At 41.0% G+C, this 17,085-nt stretch overlaps 1 protein-coding gene across 9 annotated transcripts in view; it reads left to right on the top strand.

The window, feature by feature from the left end:
- ARHGEF7 (Rho guanine nucleotide exchange factor 7) overlaps window positions 1-17,085 on the top strand; it is a 130,586-nt gene that overhangs the window by 90,081 nt on the left and 23,420 nt on the right. For all 9 annotated transcript variants that reach the window (XM_033103998.1, XM_033104000.1, XM_033103994.1 and 6 more), the window contains 8 exons: window positions 4,763-4,901; window positions 5,848-5,907; window positions 6,592-6,738; window positions 8,801-8,887; window positions 10,568-10,646; window positions 10,842-10,981; window positions 13,458-13,682; window positions 16,966-17,059. In XM_033103998.1, the coding sequence (XP_032959889.1) occupies window positions 4,763-4,901; window positions 5,848-5,907; window positions 6,592-6,738; window positions 8,801-8,887; window positions 10,568-10,646; window positions 10,842-10,981; window positions 13,458-13,682; window positions 16,966-17,059 (971 nt within the window). The remainder of the gene's footprint in view (window positions 1-4,762; window positions 4,902-5,847; window positions 5,908-6,591; window positions 6,739-8,800; window positions 8,888-10,567; window positions 10,647-10,841; window positions 10,982-13,457; window positions 13,683-16,965; window positions 17,060-17,085) is intronic.

Below are 17,085 nucleotides of genomic sequence, written 5' to 3' on the forward strand. Positions count from 1 at the left end.
AAATTTGTTTAACCTCCATATTAAAGCATTTCTAGTCCAGAAATGAAGCAGCAGTCTTTGACATGGTGATGAAAAGAAGGAAGATTAGGGTTATACAGTGTCCAATAGGAACGAAAAACCCAAAGGATGCCCCCCCACCCCCACCCCGCCTTTCTAGGAGGGTCTGCTTTGTTAGCATGCACCTTCCTAAAACCATGAAGCGTGTATTCAGTTATGATCTTTGCTGTCAACTCCTGGGACTACAAATTAAATGAAATTTCCACAAAAGTGAAATGCAAGGATTAAATTGGTATTTCTGAAAATTTTTTGTAAGAATTATTGATGCAGCAATGGGAGAGAGAAACAGAAAGCAAATAGAATGTTAGGGCAAAATTATACAGCTTTTTTTATTTTTGCTCTCCCCATTTTTTGGGGGGGTCGATCCTCTAGGATTGGGTTGGAGGTATGGGACAGGGGGTGAACAATTTTAGGGAAAGATTCTAACTAAATATTTCTCCCCTGGAAGTGAGGATCTGTCCTGAAGATGACATTTAAAGCAACTCAGACTGTTAAAGTTTCCTAAAATAATAAAGTTTCCATTGAAGGGAAATGCTTGCAAGTCTGTGCTGTTTATCTTCTCTTCTGTACTGTTACTTTAATGACTGTGTCAGAGCTGAAATGTAAGTAGCATTTTCCCACAATAACAGGGAAAGAATACAGTTACATTTCTGAGTGGGGAAACTTCTTCCTCCTTGTGGTGTGTGGCCTGTCTCAGAGCTGGGAGTGGGTGTGCACTGAGGTCATGCTTGGGGAGTGTGAGCCTTGAGAGGGGACGTGGCAGGATGCACTGCCTGTGTGCCCTCCTGAGGTCTCTGAGCAGCGAGAGTCCCCACTCTGTCCCCAAGGCAGACCCCACTTCTGAAGCGTAAGTCTCTGAATTGAGATGAGGAAGGCTGGTAGCTTCTGTCAGTGTTCACCACTTTTGATTGTGGGGTCTTAACTTGTGACCTCTTTCCTGCTTCCCTACATTTGTTGAAGTCTTGAAACTGTCACACTGATGGGTAGCTTAATCTATGTTTATGTTTGAATATATTTTTTAAGGATTGATTTAAGTGTAGTGCTCTGAAGTTTTAAAGTCTTATTTGCAGTCTTATGATCCTTGTATTGTGTTAGTTTAAATTCTGAGTGTGAATCTTGTAAATGCATTTACCGAACCACCAGTTCTAGAATTATGGCTGATATGTACCTTTTGCATTCTCATGGTCATAGACATTATATGTTCATGGTTGCCTATGTTGAATGAATTAGGGGTTTCATGATTTAGTCTGTAAAATGAGTTCTGTTTTTTTCAGTACTTTGTTACTTTTGCTTGGCTACATGATAGTTCCCTTTATGTGTGTTCCTTTTGTTGCTCTCTTGCAGCCCACAGTGTCATTTCAGTAAATACAGAGGAGATACACTGTGTAAGGATTGCTAGAATCAGTAGAAATTAAGCTGAAAGAGCCTTTGTTTCGTCAAAATAGCTGTAACCAGCAGTTTTGTTTTATTATGGTACTGTGTTTTAAAAAAGCCTAAAAAAATAGTGACCTGTAAAGATTCATAAAGTTCTGTTTCCTTTCTTAACTGTACATGTTCTGACAAGAACGTCATGTGAATATTAAATTTTTTGCCTGCAAAAAATTTTCACTTATGTTTTAAGTTGTAGGGACTTTGGCGGGGGGCGCGGGGGGGCAGTGATGAGGATGCCTTGCTTAGTTTTGTTCATTTTTCTCGGCTATAACTGTAGTTAGGGAATTTCAGATATAACCCTGAAATATCAAAAATGATTTGAATAGACTTCTCTGTGCTTTTTCTTGTGGTAGAAAAGGCCCTGTGTGGATTATATTTAAAGGAGTTAAAATATATTTCTAGTACCACAAAAAAAAATTTTATTTTTGTGGGACTGTATTTAATCATTTGTTCAACACCTAGAGAAATGCTGGTAAAATATAAATCGCTCCTCTTTAAAGCCATCATTTTACTCTAGTCATGCTTTAGGAATTGACAGCTGGAGTCGTTTCAGGAGATGAGCGTTTCGGAGGAAGGATTTATAGGAGTTGGGGGGGGGCACGGTGAGTGTGAAAGACAAAGCAGTGTTAGTGTGGTTGGAGGGGCTAGACCAGACACGGTGTGTTCCCCCAGGTTCCGGGGCCCCTGGGGCTCAGCCGTCCGCCAGCTGTGAGGACGCAGGCAGTGGCCTTCACTGGGCGTCACCTGTAAACACGCATAGTAACAGCGGGGTCGCAGGCCCGGGTGATGTTTATGAGAATCATATACAGAAGCCTCTGCTCTGATGCCCGGCACAGAGAGCTTGTCCACTAGCACTGCTCCCTTCTCTCTGTCCTCCTTCCTGACGGTTCTCCTGCCTGCCGCTCTCACTTCTGCCTGAGCTGAGCAGAGGAGAGAGGCTGGAGGGAGGTGGGGGAGGAGGCTGAGGAAGGGAAAAGGCGAAATCATGATAAAATGGGTAACTTCAAACAGGTACTCGAGGATACTGCTCATGGCTTTGAAATCACCACAGTCTCTGGGCACACACTGGACTCCCCCACAGCAAGGCTCGAAAAGACCACTGTTCCTGGTGTCAGCAATCCCAGCCCTGTAATTTCCCTGAGAAAACCTTTCTGAAAAAGCACAAAGGCACATCTCCGGAGATGCCGAATTGTGTGTTACTTATGAAAGCAACACACACACACACACACACACACACACACACACACACACCACCCCACCCCACCCCACCCCACCCCACCCCTAGAAGTAGTTTGACAGCTTCTGTAGTAACATACTTGAAATTGCTTCACCATGATGGTTGTCTTACAGGAAGAAAATCATGAAGTCTTATTTCTTACAGAAATGAAAACATGTTTATTATATGTGTTATGTTTTTATAACTAGGATTATGTGAATTTCCCCTTTTTTGTAATTTGCTTTGATTTTGATAATATCTCCTAAATGTGTGTGTATTTGTTCATTTAAATGGCTGATTTTAAAAAATAGGTGTGTATGCATATGTATGTAGAGATGTAAGTAATTAGATAGTAGGTACTATTAGCAAAATCATTACTGTATTTTTTACACTCTGATTTCAAATGCAGGCCACCTGAGTGTTCATAAACCTGAATTTAGGTAGAAGTACTCTTAGAAAGAGGTCTTACATGCTTAAGAAATGTGAGGCTAATTTCCTTGTGAGTCATTCGTTTTCAACCTGCTATCTGGAACCTTCTATTTCTAAGTTGGTGTAGTTAAGGAAGATGGTTTCCCCCTTAGATGCAGTAGCAGGGTCAGTGTGAAACCAGTGGAGGACGGGATGAGAGGTGGAGAGCGCGGCCACCAGGGCTGTTCTCGCAGCCTCTCCACGTGAGGTCGTTGTAGGTTGAACTATAGGAAACTGTTACATTCACCACTTTTGAGGTAGCAGTTTTCAATAGTTTAGCCTAAATATCATATATATTTTTACCAGGAACGTCAGTGTGGCTGGTGGTACCAAGAATCTTGGGCAGGGTGCCAAGTATAGCTGGGTGGTGCGGGGGGAAAGGGGAGATGGAGGAGGTGAGGCAGTGGCTGGGTCCCTGGCGGCAGATTCAGACGACCTGCACGGGACTCATACATTCAGTTGTTCTGAAGGGTTTTTATATATTAAGACGTCATCTATAGTGCTCCTCCCAGAGGTGACATGGGACTCAGAGGTGACCCTGCTCTTCCCTGTGGGTGACCTGAGCAGGTGCCCCTTGTCTCCCAGCTGTTCCATCCCTCAGTTCCTGATGTCTGGAATGACAGGTGCAGCACCAGCGAGGACACAGACCTAGGTCCTCACATGGACCCCAGACGTCATCTGTCCTGCAGTAGACACACAGAAACATAGCGTTTCAGCCATGATGTGAGTCATGAGTGCGTCAGTGGCGGAGGCTGACTCGCGCGGCTGCTGATTGGAACTCAGGGCACACACAGTGTGCATGACGGCACAGGCCTCAGGAGGGCGTTGGTGGTTGTAAAGGGGTCGTGAATAATGAAGTGGATGGTGAAAGAGGAGTGGTAAAATAATGAACTTCTTTAATTTTGAAAAAATCCGTAAGTTTCCCCAACTATAAATGGGGATAATTTCCTTTTTTCCTTGTTGTGAGGATTAAATGAAATGGTGATGTGAAAATGCTTTTGAAATTCTAAATCCTAAATAAGTACTATTTTATTGTGCTACATTGTACACTCTGAAGGTTGGGAAACATGGCTTGTTTCTCCCACAGAATGCTTTAGGGTATGGTCGCCGTTCAGGGGGTGTTTGGTGGACTGAGAAGCATCTGGAGTGTTAACGCCCTGATTCAGTTTGTTGTAATTTTAAAGCATCTTTTGCTTCTTATGCTTTTTGCCATCTCGAAGTTTCCAGATAATTGAAATCTATTCTAGGTCTAAGAATGCATGCCTACAATTGAACATTTCTATATGAAATTCATTTGCTGCAATGGCCTTTTATGAGTGGAACTGCATAGGAAACCACATGTATTCTATATTATGCACAGTTGTTTTTGTCTATAATGAGAGAAATAACATGGACCTTTTGGGGGTTCCTTGTGTGGCATATTGAAATCACCAGCACACGTTCGGCTGGAAAAGCTGTAGCCTTCGAAGTATCAAAGATACTCCATTATATTTCATAATCCTGGTGAGAGCCAGTGGGGATGAGAGCACGTCACCAGGCTGCACTCTAACAGTGGTGTCCTCTTTCATTGCGTGGCTGCTTGTTGCTCAGTGAGGAGCTGGGAGAGTTCATGGAGATGAAAGGTGCCAGCAGCCCCGGGATTCTCGTGTTGACCACCGGCCTCAGCAAACCGTTCATGCGCCTGGATAAGTACCCCACGCTGCTCAAGGAGCTCGAGAGGCACATGGAGGTACTGCTTGTCACGTGTCTGCCACTTAGAGTTCATTAGCCGCTGTCAAAGAAATTATAATTAATGACTTATTTTAGAGGCCAGAACCAACCAAAAGAGTTTACCAAGGGTTTTTAATTCAGTGGATTTTCAGAATGATTTTGTTACATATTGTTTTTTCCCCCCTTATCCTTATCCCAGCTCTATACAAAAGCATTTGCTCCTTTATCTCCACTCTCACCCACTGCTGCTGATAGAAGTCCCAAAATGTAGAAAATGCTAATAGCATTGTGGTGTCATATCAGGAATGTTCAGCTACAGATATCGGGGGTGCCAAATATAGGGTCTACAAGTCATGTATACACGTGACTTGTGTTTATCTTTTGTTATCGGTATATATCATTGCAATTTTAATACAGGTTTCCTTTCTTAAAATGTGTATATATATTTTTGACACCCTCTGTATTAAGTGCATAAGTTGTAGGGTAATATAGTGAGAGCATCATTTAATTAATGAGCTGTATTTATCTTATTTCTGAATAATAGGCCGTGGGCCTGGCAGAAATTTGGGTTCAAGTGATTGTCTTGTCTAGGGGTTATAGTGAACTTTTTGTATAAAGGGCAGGCCATCCGTTCTTCTCACAGCTGCTCACCTCTGCCGTTCTGCCTGAGTAGCAGAGGCTGTGCGTAAGGAGAGGCATGGTGTGTGCCATCTTCATTCGCCACAGCAGACAGTGATTTCCTCACTCCTGCTCTCGACTTCTCTCTTCCAAGTTATCGTTTCCCCTAAGGCTACTGGCTCCATGATTCCCTTAAAAAATAAGAAGTGACACTTTAATGCTGGAAAAAATAGGACACGTTTCAAGTTGAAAATTATTGGAAGAGCCAAGCTAGTCTACATAGTGCCTTTTTAAGAAAAAAACTTTTCTTTATGATAAAGCTAATGGTATGTTTCTTTTATTCAAAGGATTATCATCCAGATAGACAAGATATTCAAAAATCCATGACTGCCTTCAAAAACCTTTCAGTAAGTAGTTAAGCACATTATGGAGATTTTTCTCAGACATTATCATGGCAAGTGAATGTAGAAAAAATTGTTTATTCCCTAAAAAAGCGAGATGATATTAGAAAAATTGTGAAGTATAATTTGAGTTTAATGGAATAAAAATAAATATATAGTAATTTCTTGGCTAGTAAATTCTCATGCTTTACTGGGCTGTGGACACCAGAAAAATGAAATAGTAATTGTTTAAATTTTTAAAAGGCACCATGTAATTGATGCTATAGCTACTTAAAAATGATTTAAACCTATTAGTGCTAGAGTGTGAAATGGCATACTGGTGGTTCCATTTTATCTGTTGTTACATTGTCAATGTTTCTGAAATATGTTCCTTATTTATAGCGTGATACTCTTTTTTCCCCTCTCTTCTCAGTCTTCTATGTTGGCAGACACTAATAAAATCAGAAAATATTTTTCTTATCCAGGCTACATTTCTTCTAAAATTGGCAAGATCTGCCATATTTTTCTAAAACAGCATTTCTAATTCCAAAGCGGTTGTGTGTTTTTCCTCTCTTGACTTTATTTCATATTTGTGAATTAAATAAATCGTTCAGTAGATTATCTGTCTTAAGAAAAGAAGTAACATATGAAGCAATATGACAATTTTGGAAGTTTCTGTCTGTCACAACAGTGTTCTTCTGTTTCTCTCAGGCCCAGTGTCAAGACGTACGGAAAAGGAAAGAGCTGGAGCTGCAGATCCTGACAGAAGCTATCCGAAGCTGGGAGGGAGATGACATTAAGACCCTGGGCAACGTCATTTACATGTCCCAGGTCATGATTCAGTGTGCCGGAAGTGAGGTACTGCAGCATGTGTGTGCCATGATGGTTTCTGTTCCACTATGCGGAGAGTAGATAGGAACTATGTTGCAAGACACACATGAAAGGGACACCAGCCATGTACTCCTGGACTAACCTGTTCTTATTTCAGTCTCTCAATTGTTTTCCCTGAAACCATTAAAATGCCTTGGATAAAAATTGAGTTAAGAGCTGTACATAATTTGTATTAAATATATGTTTTCTAAATGCTTTTTACGTTTCCTCAGTGATAGTCAAGATTGTAGATACTTTAGAATGTTGTATTTTCATGGTCATGTAATACAAGATTATAAAGGAATATTAAATGATGACAGTATTTAATGGAACTATTTTATATCATAATTTATTGTCTACCTTTTGTCCTTTGCCAAATATAAATGTGGCTTCCAGTGTATTAGAGAGCGTTAGCTGATTGTGTACTACTTGAGCAGTTTAGGTTTAGCCAAGATCAGTTATGATCAAAATCTGTATCAACTGAAAGATGGTGCCCAGTCAGGACTTCAGTTCCCTCATTCGGAGTCCAGTTTTACAAATGTCTACCATAGAAGTATGTGTCTGTCTGGGCACGGGCTCAGTACTAACACTGCCATTCTAGGAAATGTGTTTTCAATGGTTAGGTCCTCATACTTTTCTATTATGTATACTAATTGGCATTTGCTTATGAGAATCACAGTTATCTTACAGGTTTAAGTGAGATTAAACCAGATTCTTGTGATATCCCCTCACAGTGAAAATTGAGCAGTTTGTGTTTCAGTATTTACATGAGTTGTATGTTCATTGGGTCACTAAGCTAGTACCTCTTTTTGAATTTTATTCTACCTGTAAAAAAAATAATTAACATGATCAAAATATGCTAATGACCCATATCAAACATGAAATTCTTAGGGCAGTAAGAAAACTGAAACTTACACTTTAATATATATCCTTTTTTGCCTATAAAATTTAAAAAAGATATATGACCCCTCTAAGGTACAAATTTGGGTACCATTAGAAATCATGACTCTTTAATAGACTACCTGGATCAAAAAACTCATATTTTCCAGATTGTTTTTAATTTATGCACTTTCAATTTTTATTTAAAAATCTATGGAAGCATTTCCCAAAGTGTTTTCTTTGTAATACTAGATCTACAAAACATGAATAGGTGCTGCTCAAATAATGATCATGACTGAAAAGGTTGTAATCAGTTGCAAAGATTGCTTTTTGACAGGGCTTCTCAGAACCTGTGCTCTGAATATTCAGTGTATGTTATGCATCTTCAAGAGGGGAATATAATAAGTAGTTTTCAACAACTTCTTTAAGATATAGAACCTCCTTTTCAAGGCACTTTGGAAATGGCTAATGTTCTGAGGAGTCTGCTTGGGGACACTGCTTCCTAACGTTATTTCACTTTTGTGGGCAGTGGGCAACGGCAGCTTGTGATAAGGGCTATGTGCGTTTGTTTCTCTTTTTGAGTCTCCTTTGAGGTTGGGAATTTTTGTCCTTCAGTTCTGGTCTCTCTTCACCTTATTGAAGCGAATGAGTTTTAATAATACATAAATAATGGTTTTTAACTCTTTCATGTAAACTAGATAAAGTTTATGGCATGGATACAAACAACACTGAATTGATGTATCAGGAGTTTTAAGGAAGTGCCAGAAGTTATTAAGAGACCAAAATTGATTTTAACATTTTATCCGGCCTATCTTTTAGCGTGAAGGGTCCACCTGTTACCCCCCACTCCACTAAACTTTTACAAGTTCTTCTATTTTCTCTCAATCACAAAAAGAAAATTTTAGACTAATTAAAAAGAGTTAGTGACAGAGCTGAACTCCTTAACCACATTTTTAAAAAAGGTGTTACATGGGCTACTTGTGGGTCTAAGAATTCACTGTAATTTTGTTTCCATTTAATTTAGCTAATAAAATTTGGTAAAGAGAAATACCTAAGCCAGAAATAAAGAAAGTCTAATGTTTCATAAAGCCTAATATAAATATTTATTCTCACATCTTTAAGTATATATTTTTAAAAAAATTATTTAGGTTTCTCTGTTCTTTTATATTAGGACAAGAATGAAAGATACCTTCTACTTTTCCCGAATATTTTGCTAATGTTGTCTGCCAGTCCTAGGATGAGTGGCTTTATCTATCAGGTAAAACACATTTTAAATTTATATTTCATTGTTTATTTTGGATCTAAGAATCATTTCCAGGAATATTTTGAATTTTTGCATTAAATACTACATGTATCTGTTCATGTGTTGTGTGTAGTGTTGTGTGTACAGTGTTATACATTGAAATACGCACATATAGCCGCTCAGGCCACAAGTATATCCTGTTTTCCCGCTCTGCACAATTTCCTGAGTGCTGTGACGCAGTCTGTGTATCGTCAAGATTTATTTCTGGCTTTGAGGGACATTAAAAAGCATTAAATCCATCAACAACCAAAATGTTCTATCCACTGGTGTTGCTTTGCTAGGTTAAATACAGTCAGACAGCTTTATTTCTGTAGGACTTCTCAAAGCAACTGATATACTTTTGTATACTCTGACTCTCGGAAAGAAGTGTGCAGTATGCGGCGTTCTGACCACAGCATTCATCTGACCACAGAAGGCCCAGGGACTGTCTAATATCCCCCCGCCTGGGCTCTGCTGCCCTGCTGGACTGGATCATTCCAGTCCTGTGCTGTAGGATGTTCAGCAGCAGCTCTGGCCTTCTGCCCAACAGGTATCAGGAGCTCTCCTCTCTGTAACATTGCCAGTGTCCTCTGCAGGGCAGCACTTGCGCCTCACCTTGCTGGGAACTGCCACTGTCGGAGGTACCGAGAGAGCCCTGCTTCTTCGCAGCTTGGCCCCAAACACTGACAGACTTGGTTGGCCACTGGGTACCATGGTGTATCCATGGAGACATTTGGTCCACGCTGACCCGTCTACCTAACCCCAGGCGCCGTGATCAGCTAGGCTACTGAGGCAAGAAGGATTGTCACTGGCAATATAGCCACAACACAATCATTGGACCAGGAAAGCCTGATTGTAGTTTTTATGTTTTAATCCTGTAATCCAACATTAAAAATAAATGTCACGGGCTGTTTGAACCTGGGGATGATGTTTTCTTAAGGTTGGACGTTTTCGACAGGACCAAATATCAGGTACCTTTTGGCGTGAACCGAATGTCTCGGTGGACATTTTGGACAGAACCAAATGTCCTGCAAGGCCGTTTGCAGCCCCTTTTTGGTATCTCCATCAACATTTTCCACTTCGGTTCCAGGGTCCTCCGTTTCAGAACGGGCAGGTTGGCTGCTGTTGTCTGTATTTTGTGCAGCGTCTGCACAAGTACTGGCTGACTCCCCATCTGCTGGACAACCAAGAATAACTGTTGTACTGTTCCTCTTGCTCCAATTTTCCCCCCTTATTTTGTCTTCAAGCATGGAACTTCCTCTGCATTTCTCTGAGGCAAATCAGTCTTCCTTTCCACAAACACATCATTGAAAATAGCTACCGTAGACTCTTATTTTTTGTTTTAATCATAAAGTGTAATGTTTTTGTGTCCTTATGTGTATGTTTAGAGTAACTTGTAAGATGGGATTTATTTTTGTTTTAGTTTGCTGCTCTGTACCCATTTGCTGGCTCAATTTCTTGATTATAGTATTACGATTTCTTATTTGAGATAGAGGTTTTTGAATTATATGTGCATCTGGTACAAACAAAAGAGCTTTTGTGGTTTACAAATGCAGTTCTGCCATTTCTAAAATCATTTAATATTTACTTTAATAATGGTACCTTCTTTACTACAAAAGCACTAACTTTTTTTTTTGTGGGGTGTGTCTTTTTTAGGGAAAGCTACCAACGACAGGAATGACAATCACAAAGCTTGAAGACAGCGAAAATCATAGGAATGCATTTGAAATATCAGGTGACGGGCACAAACTTTGTGAAAGCTGTCTGTCACGGTGATGAGACAGCTTGCCATTTGTGTGCAAATTTGTGTGGACTCTTTCAGAGGGCTGCGGCTTAAGCGTTGTGAAATTGTACTCTGGGTGTGCGCATGTGCATGTGTGTGCTTTCTACCTGTTTTCCCATTTCAGCCTGTTTTTTTCATCTCTTCTAGGGAGCATGATTGAGCGGATATTGGTGTCATGCAACAACCAGCAGGATCTCCATGAATGGGTGGACCATCTACAGAAGCAAACAAAAGTGACATCTGTCGGCAACCCCCCTATTAAACCTCATTCTGTGCCGTCTCATACCGTAAGGACCCCGATACTTCTAAACTCCAGGGGTAGCTTTTGGTTGACTTACCAGCAAGTGATCAAGTAAATTAAAACATAATCAATATCTGGATCAAGAATGCATGATACTTGTCTGGTATTTCTCTGCAAAAGTTTTCTTGTTTCCATCAAATAGTGAATCGCTTCACAGTGATCACGCTAGTGAAACAGCCCTAAGTTGTGCTTCCTCACACAGTTCAGCCTCAGGTAGGAGGCTGCTTCTGTGCTCAGAGTTGGCCTCGAGGACCAACTTAGGGGGGCTTTTCAACGGAGACCTCAAGGGCCTTTGCTCCATAGATGCTTTTTCCCGAGAATTTTAACTATATTTATTCTGTTTCATCAAAGAACAAAAACAAATATTTATGGTGATGGAAAGGACGAGATTCATACTGAAGGCATTAATGTGTAATTTTTGTTTCATTGTTTTTATTTTAAATCGATTAGTCTCGTGCTTAGAAAAGCTCAACAGGTCTTTGACTTTTTAGATACTTAAACATTTCAAAATAGATCAGCCAAAGTGTCAGTGTTTAAAACTTCTCTTTATTGGTGTTTGTTGCTTAAGATAGTGAATCGTTTAACATTTACCATCTTTATCAAACAATATTGAAGAACCAGGCACAGCTTTTTACAAATGACTTAACTATTACATAGCATTTCCAGTTGGTAGGTTTTTCTCACATCCTTGTTAGGTTTTTATGATTTTTATTAGGACTTTTCCTGTCACATTGTTCACTTCCGCTTTTGTTATTCTTAGCATTAAAGTTTTAGCTTAGAAAGGGTAACATCGTGATCACAGTATCATCTTACTCGAATTCTCTCAACAGGTTGGAAGCTAAAACTACTCACTTGCTTTAGCTGATGTTTCACTTTGAATGGCTCAGCCGTTTGAAACTTCTCCATACTTTAAAAATACTAAACATGCTTAACTTTCATAGGACTAAATTTATTCCAAAGACGTGTATGTACTTGTGTGTTTATAAAGAAAAACGGATGTGCTTTTCATTCCAAATGTCAGTAACAGCCTGAAACTAAACATTATAAAATTTTATATCAAATAAAAGCGTGCTCTATATTTGGACCCTGGCCTCTCATGTTCCTTTTCATGTCACCCAGTGGCAAGGGAGGGCCCCCATCATCAGGGAGTTGCACGTCCCCACCGTGTGGAGGGCACTGTTGCTCACACACAGGCTTTTGAAATGTTGTGCATTCTTCTTAGGGAGTTTCTTTGGGGGGAATTGTGTATTCTCCTGTGACCTGGCTGTATCCAGCTGGAATCATATTCTAATTTTAGCATAAAGCATACCTCTTTTGACTTTTTCAAGTAAGGAAAAACACCAAATATTACTGTGACATTTTTGCTAGAAGGGATGTTTTGCATAGTTTTCTCCTTTTGTGAATTATTTCGTTTGAAAAACTTTTTCTGTAGTTGTCATGCAGCATATTACAAGACACACAGCACCCACCATGTGGTTATTGCAGAAAGCTGATTGCTTCTGTTCTTGAATACTGTGCCGTCAGCTGGTGCCAGGGTTTCCTTATTTTAAGCATGTGTTTAAAATGTTGTGCAGTTCTTGGTAATGATGATCTCACTCAGGTTTCCCGCTCACAGAACCATTCAGCTCTTTTCTCCTGTTAGGCACACCTTACTGCTTTGGGCTAATTTGAGGTCATTGGCTAATTTTGAATTAACTGAATTTATGTAACATTTTCTCCTCTAATTGTCAGTGTGATGGGTTTTCCAGGAATGTAGATCCCATTAATAACATTGTCAGACGAATTAGATTTCCATAACTTTGTTTTGATTAAAGCTGATTTTTTTCCTGAGAAAATAACTTGTTTGATCCCAGGGGTTGGCAAAATTTTTGTGTAAAGAAATAGATAGTAAGTACTTTCAGCTTTACAGACAATATGGTCTCTGTTGCAGTTGTTTTTTTTCTTTTTTAACTCAAAAGCAGCTATCAACAGGAATGGGCCTGACTCTGTCCTTTTCTAAAAAACAAAAACAAAAACGGGGTCAGGTCCTAGCTTTGCCCACCCCTAAATCACCAGACAGTGAGTAATACTTGACTGGGCAGGATTGCCCTCCCCCATAAGGGGAATGCCTACTCTTTTATAAAATTCTGATATCTATACTCAATGAAATACCTCTTTGTAAATGTTACTCCATGGAGTAAAAGTGGTGGTGGAGAGTCCAGCTCTCAGACCCCCACGTCCTGCTGCCTCCTGATCCAGCTCTGGCTCTGGCCTGAAGCAGAACCTTGGGAGGAGCTCTGTGGTTGGCCCAGGCATCCCAAAACCAACCGCTTGCAGTCAGAGAAGCAAGAGAAATGATACCCTGGGGGTTACTTCACTTGGTCTGCTTTTCAAAATCAGTGTAGAATTAAGTGTATTTGGTCGAGGTTCCTTTGATGGTGCAGGTTCTGATTTTGTTCTTTCTTGCTCTTTTCCCTGGGCAGCTCCCCTCCCATTCGATCACTCCATCCAGCAAGCATGCGGACAGCAAGCCTGTGCCACTGACACCAGCCTATCACACGCTGCCCCACCCCTCCCACCACGGCACCCCACATACCACCATCAGTTGGGGGCCCCTGGAGCCTCCGAAAACCCCCAAGCCCTGGAGCCTGAGCTGTCTGCGACCCGCACCTCCCCTCCGGCCCTCGGCTGCTCTCTGCTACAAGGAGGTGAGGTCCATGTGAAAGCGAGCGTGACTTCGCAGTGGGATGTGTTCGGTTGGTCATTCTGTACTTTGTTCCAGAAATTCAGAAATACAGAAAGTCACGCATTTCTATCTGACCAAAAAAATACAGATCGGCTTCTTCAGAACTGTGAAGGGTGTGCCTTTATTCTTTTGTCATGCCCTTCTGCTACTTTGGGGGTCTGGGAGGTCCTTGAGAACCCTCATGGGGGGGCTCGTGAAGCATTGGACCTTTTCTCTGCCCTTCCCAGAGGGGCCTTTCTGTGCTCACTGTGGTCCTGCCTTGTTGCTGCCACCTGGAGGCTGAGGGATTGGAAGGCTTCAGATGGGCTCCCTGTGGGCCTCGAGCTGAGCCTGAAATAATACTGAACTTCCAGGTCGTGATGGCTCTCACTTTGTTTCTGCATGTTCTTCTGCTTTGCCTTATGAGCCTTTTTCAAGTTTGAGATCTTGCCCAGGAACCCTACATTGTGTTACCAGAAGCTATCTGAGAAGAAAACGTTTACAAATAAAAATGAAAAGTTTGACAGCTCTACTCTTTGTTTAAGAAATCACCGTGCACTCTGCTCTTTTCCATTCTAACCCACTGTTTTTATATGTGTCGTGTACAGTTAATATATGATTTCTACCCATAAATGTTCACAGTTTCCTACAGTTTCATGCTAGGTTTTATACTCTAAACCTGCTTCGATGAGGAAAGGAAGTGTCTTGAGAAATATGTTCTAATAATTACTAGTGCTTGAGGAAACTGATAGTTAAAATGATGAGTGTGATTATCATGACTGATCTTGAGTGAGTTGGGAATATGGTCATCGTGACTGTGAGCATGGTAACCGTGTGTGCATGCAAGAGTGAGTATGGTTATGAGTGAGTGTGGTTATTGTATTAGCATGAGTGCGACTAGTTATCACGAGTGAGCATGAACAGGGTTATTCTGTGAGCACACGAGCATGGTTATGCGTGAGTGTGGTTGTGTGTGGGTATGGTTATCATGAGTGTGATTATGGTCATTGTGTGAACGCAAGTGTGAGTGGTTATCGTGAGTGAGCATGAGTGAACATGGTTATGAGTGTGCGTATGCTTCTCATGGCTGTGGATGTGCGCATAGTGAAGCACTGGTGCCTGGTCCCAGTCTCTACGTCCAGCCAAGAGCCATGTTTGTCAAAGCATCTGGAGCAGACCCTCCCTCCATCCTTGCTGGTAGCCCTATGTATTTTTTTTCTTAAAAACGTTTTTTTTTTCACTTACAGTTGACATTTAGTATTATTTTATATTAGTTTCAGGTGTACAGCATAGTGGTTAGACATTTATGTAAGTTATGCAGTGATCCCCTGACTAGTCTAGTACCCATCTGGCACCATACATTGTTGTTGCAGCATTGCCGACTATGTACATTCCCTATGCTTTACTTTACGTCCCCGTGATTATTTTGTAACTACCAATTTGTATTTCTTAATGCTTCACCTTTTTCACCCAAACCCCTCCTGACTCCCTCCCATCTAGAAACCATCAGTTCTTTGTATCTATGAGTCTGTTACTGTTTTGTCCCATTTTATGTATGTATATATGCATTTACTTATTTACTTAAGACTTATTAACAATATGGCTAACATACAATATCATATTAGTTTCAAGTGTACACCATAGTTATTCAGTATTTATACCTAAAATGATCACCATGAAAAGTCTAGCAACCACCCGACACTGCACTATGCTATCAAAAGCCCTAAGTATTTTAAAGCACATGGAAAAGTACACATAAATAGTGATTATTCCTTTACATTTTTTGTTCTTAATGAATTTTGTTTTTTTATGACAGATAGTCTTGCTTGTGATCATATGCCCAAGTCAGAAATTTTATCATGAGCAGCTACTTAAAAAATGTCGGTGTTTTGGATTTCCTACTTTAGTGTGTACAGGTGGTGCAGGCAAGCCCTGGTGGAGATTTCATTACTGGGGAGGAAAATCGGGGTAAAGAGTTAAGCAAAGGAGCAGAGAGGGTAAGGGAAGAGGCGTGGCCGAACAGGGGCATCTGTTTTTGGTAAATGGCTGCAGTTGCTCTGCTGGACTGGAGCCCGTGTTGGAGAAAAGGTTTCACACGTTACGTATTGTCCAGTATTACTGAGCACCTCAAAACACTTGGTGAAAAGTGTTCTTACAAAGTGAGAGTGGCACAAAATGGGGCAGCCATCTCTGCCCAGGTTCAGGAGTCGGGGCACCGTGTGTGTGGACGTGTGCCCTCTGCACGTGTGTGTGGTGCCGTGTGTGGGGCACTGCCCGGGCCTCCTCTCTCTGCGCTTGAATTAGAGAAGCCACAGGACACATGCTGTGTTCATTTCTTGGGGAACTGATTTCTGCTGCGTTCCTAAGAGCTTTTTAAGTATTTATTTTTACAGAAAATATTTTAAAGAGAGACCTTCAAAAATCAACCTTTGTTCCTCGTGTGCTTCCATTCTGATTCATCCCATAGCACATACCCCCTTTTGAATCTTGGTTTCTCATTATAAGATGCACAAATGTTTTCTGTAATTTAAGTGATGCAGAAGTTAGCCTTTTTTAGTACTGATGTTTACTACGTGCTTGACAATGGAAACCGTACCCACTCTCTTGGACTTCATCCTGCTCTCAGTTTCCCACCTTCATCTTCTGCACAGCTTTTAGAAGTTGTGTGACAGAGGTAAGAGGCAGACCATTACACTGAACATAGCTCTGAAATAGTGTGAACACGCCATAGAGAACGAGCCAGTGCTCTGTCTTTTGTATGCATCTGCGCTCAAGGCTGATAGGCTGATCCTACTCCCTTCTCTTCTCCCTTGAGGTTTCAAATATTTTCCTAAAAGAATCATCCTTTACCCTTTCCCTTTAAAAATAGCCTTCGTTTCCTCATCGCTTTCTAGTTAGCTGCAGCAGACGGGTCTGCTCCAGAATTAGCAGCATGCATGGATCTGTGCACGTGTCGCCAGCTGTCCTTTCTCTCTTCTCCAGAAGCTGTCAGCCTGCCTGCAAATCTGTATCACCTCTTCTGTGTGTGTCCCAGTGCTGGTGGGTCTAAGTAATATGAGGGTTTTTATCAGACGGTGCCCTATTGATTTTAAATTAATGCTCAGCAGATGGCAAAGAAAAATCAAAAGTATGAGAGAACTAGGCAGCTCTTAACAGTGAGTGGCTGTAATGCAATATTTCACACTTTCACAGCGACCCTTACTGATACGCCAATAAAAATCACTGTGGAAATTGTCACCCTCTTTTCCCCCTTTTTCTTTCCTTAGGATCTTAGTAAAAGTCCCAAGACCATGAAAAAACTGCTACCGAAGCGCAAACCTGAGCGGAAGCCTTCGGATGAAGAGTTTGCACTGAGGAAAAGTGAGTACATGTGCACATGTGGGTGA

This window comes from Rhinolophus ferrumequinum, chromosome 4 (genome assembly GCF_004115265.2).
Source record: "Rhinolophus ferrumequinum isolate MPI-CBG mRhiFer1 chromosome 4, mRhiFer1_v1.p, whole genome shotgun sequence".
NCBI lineage: Eukaryota > Metazoa > Chordata > Mammalia > Chiroptera > Rhinolophidae > Rhinolophus > Rhinolophus ferrumequinum.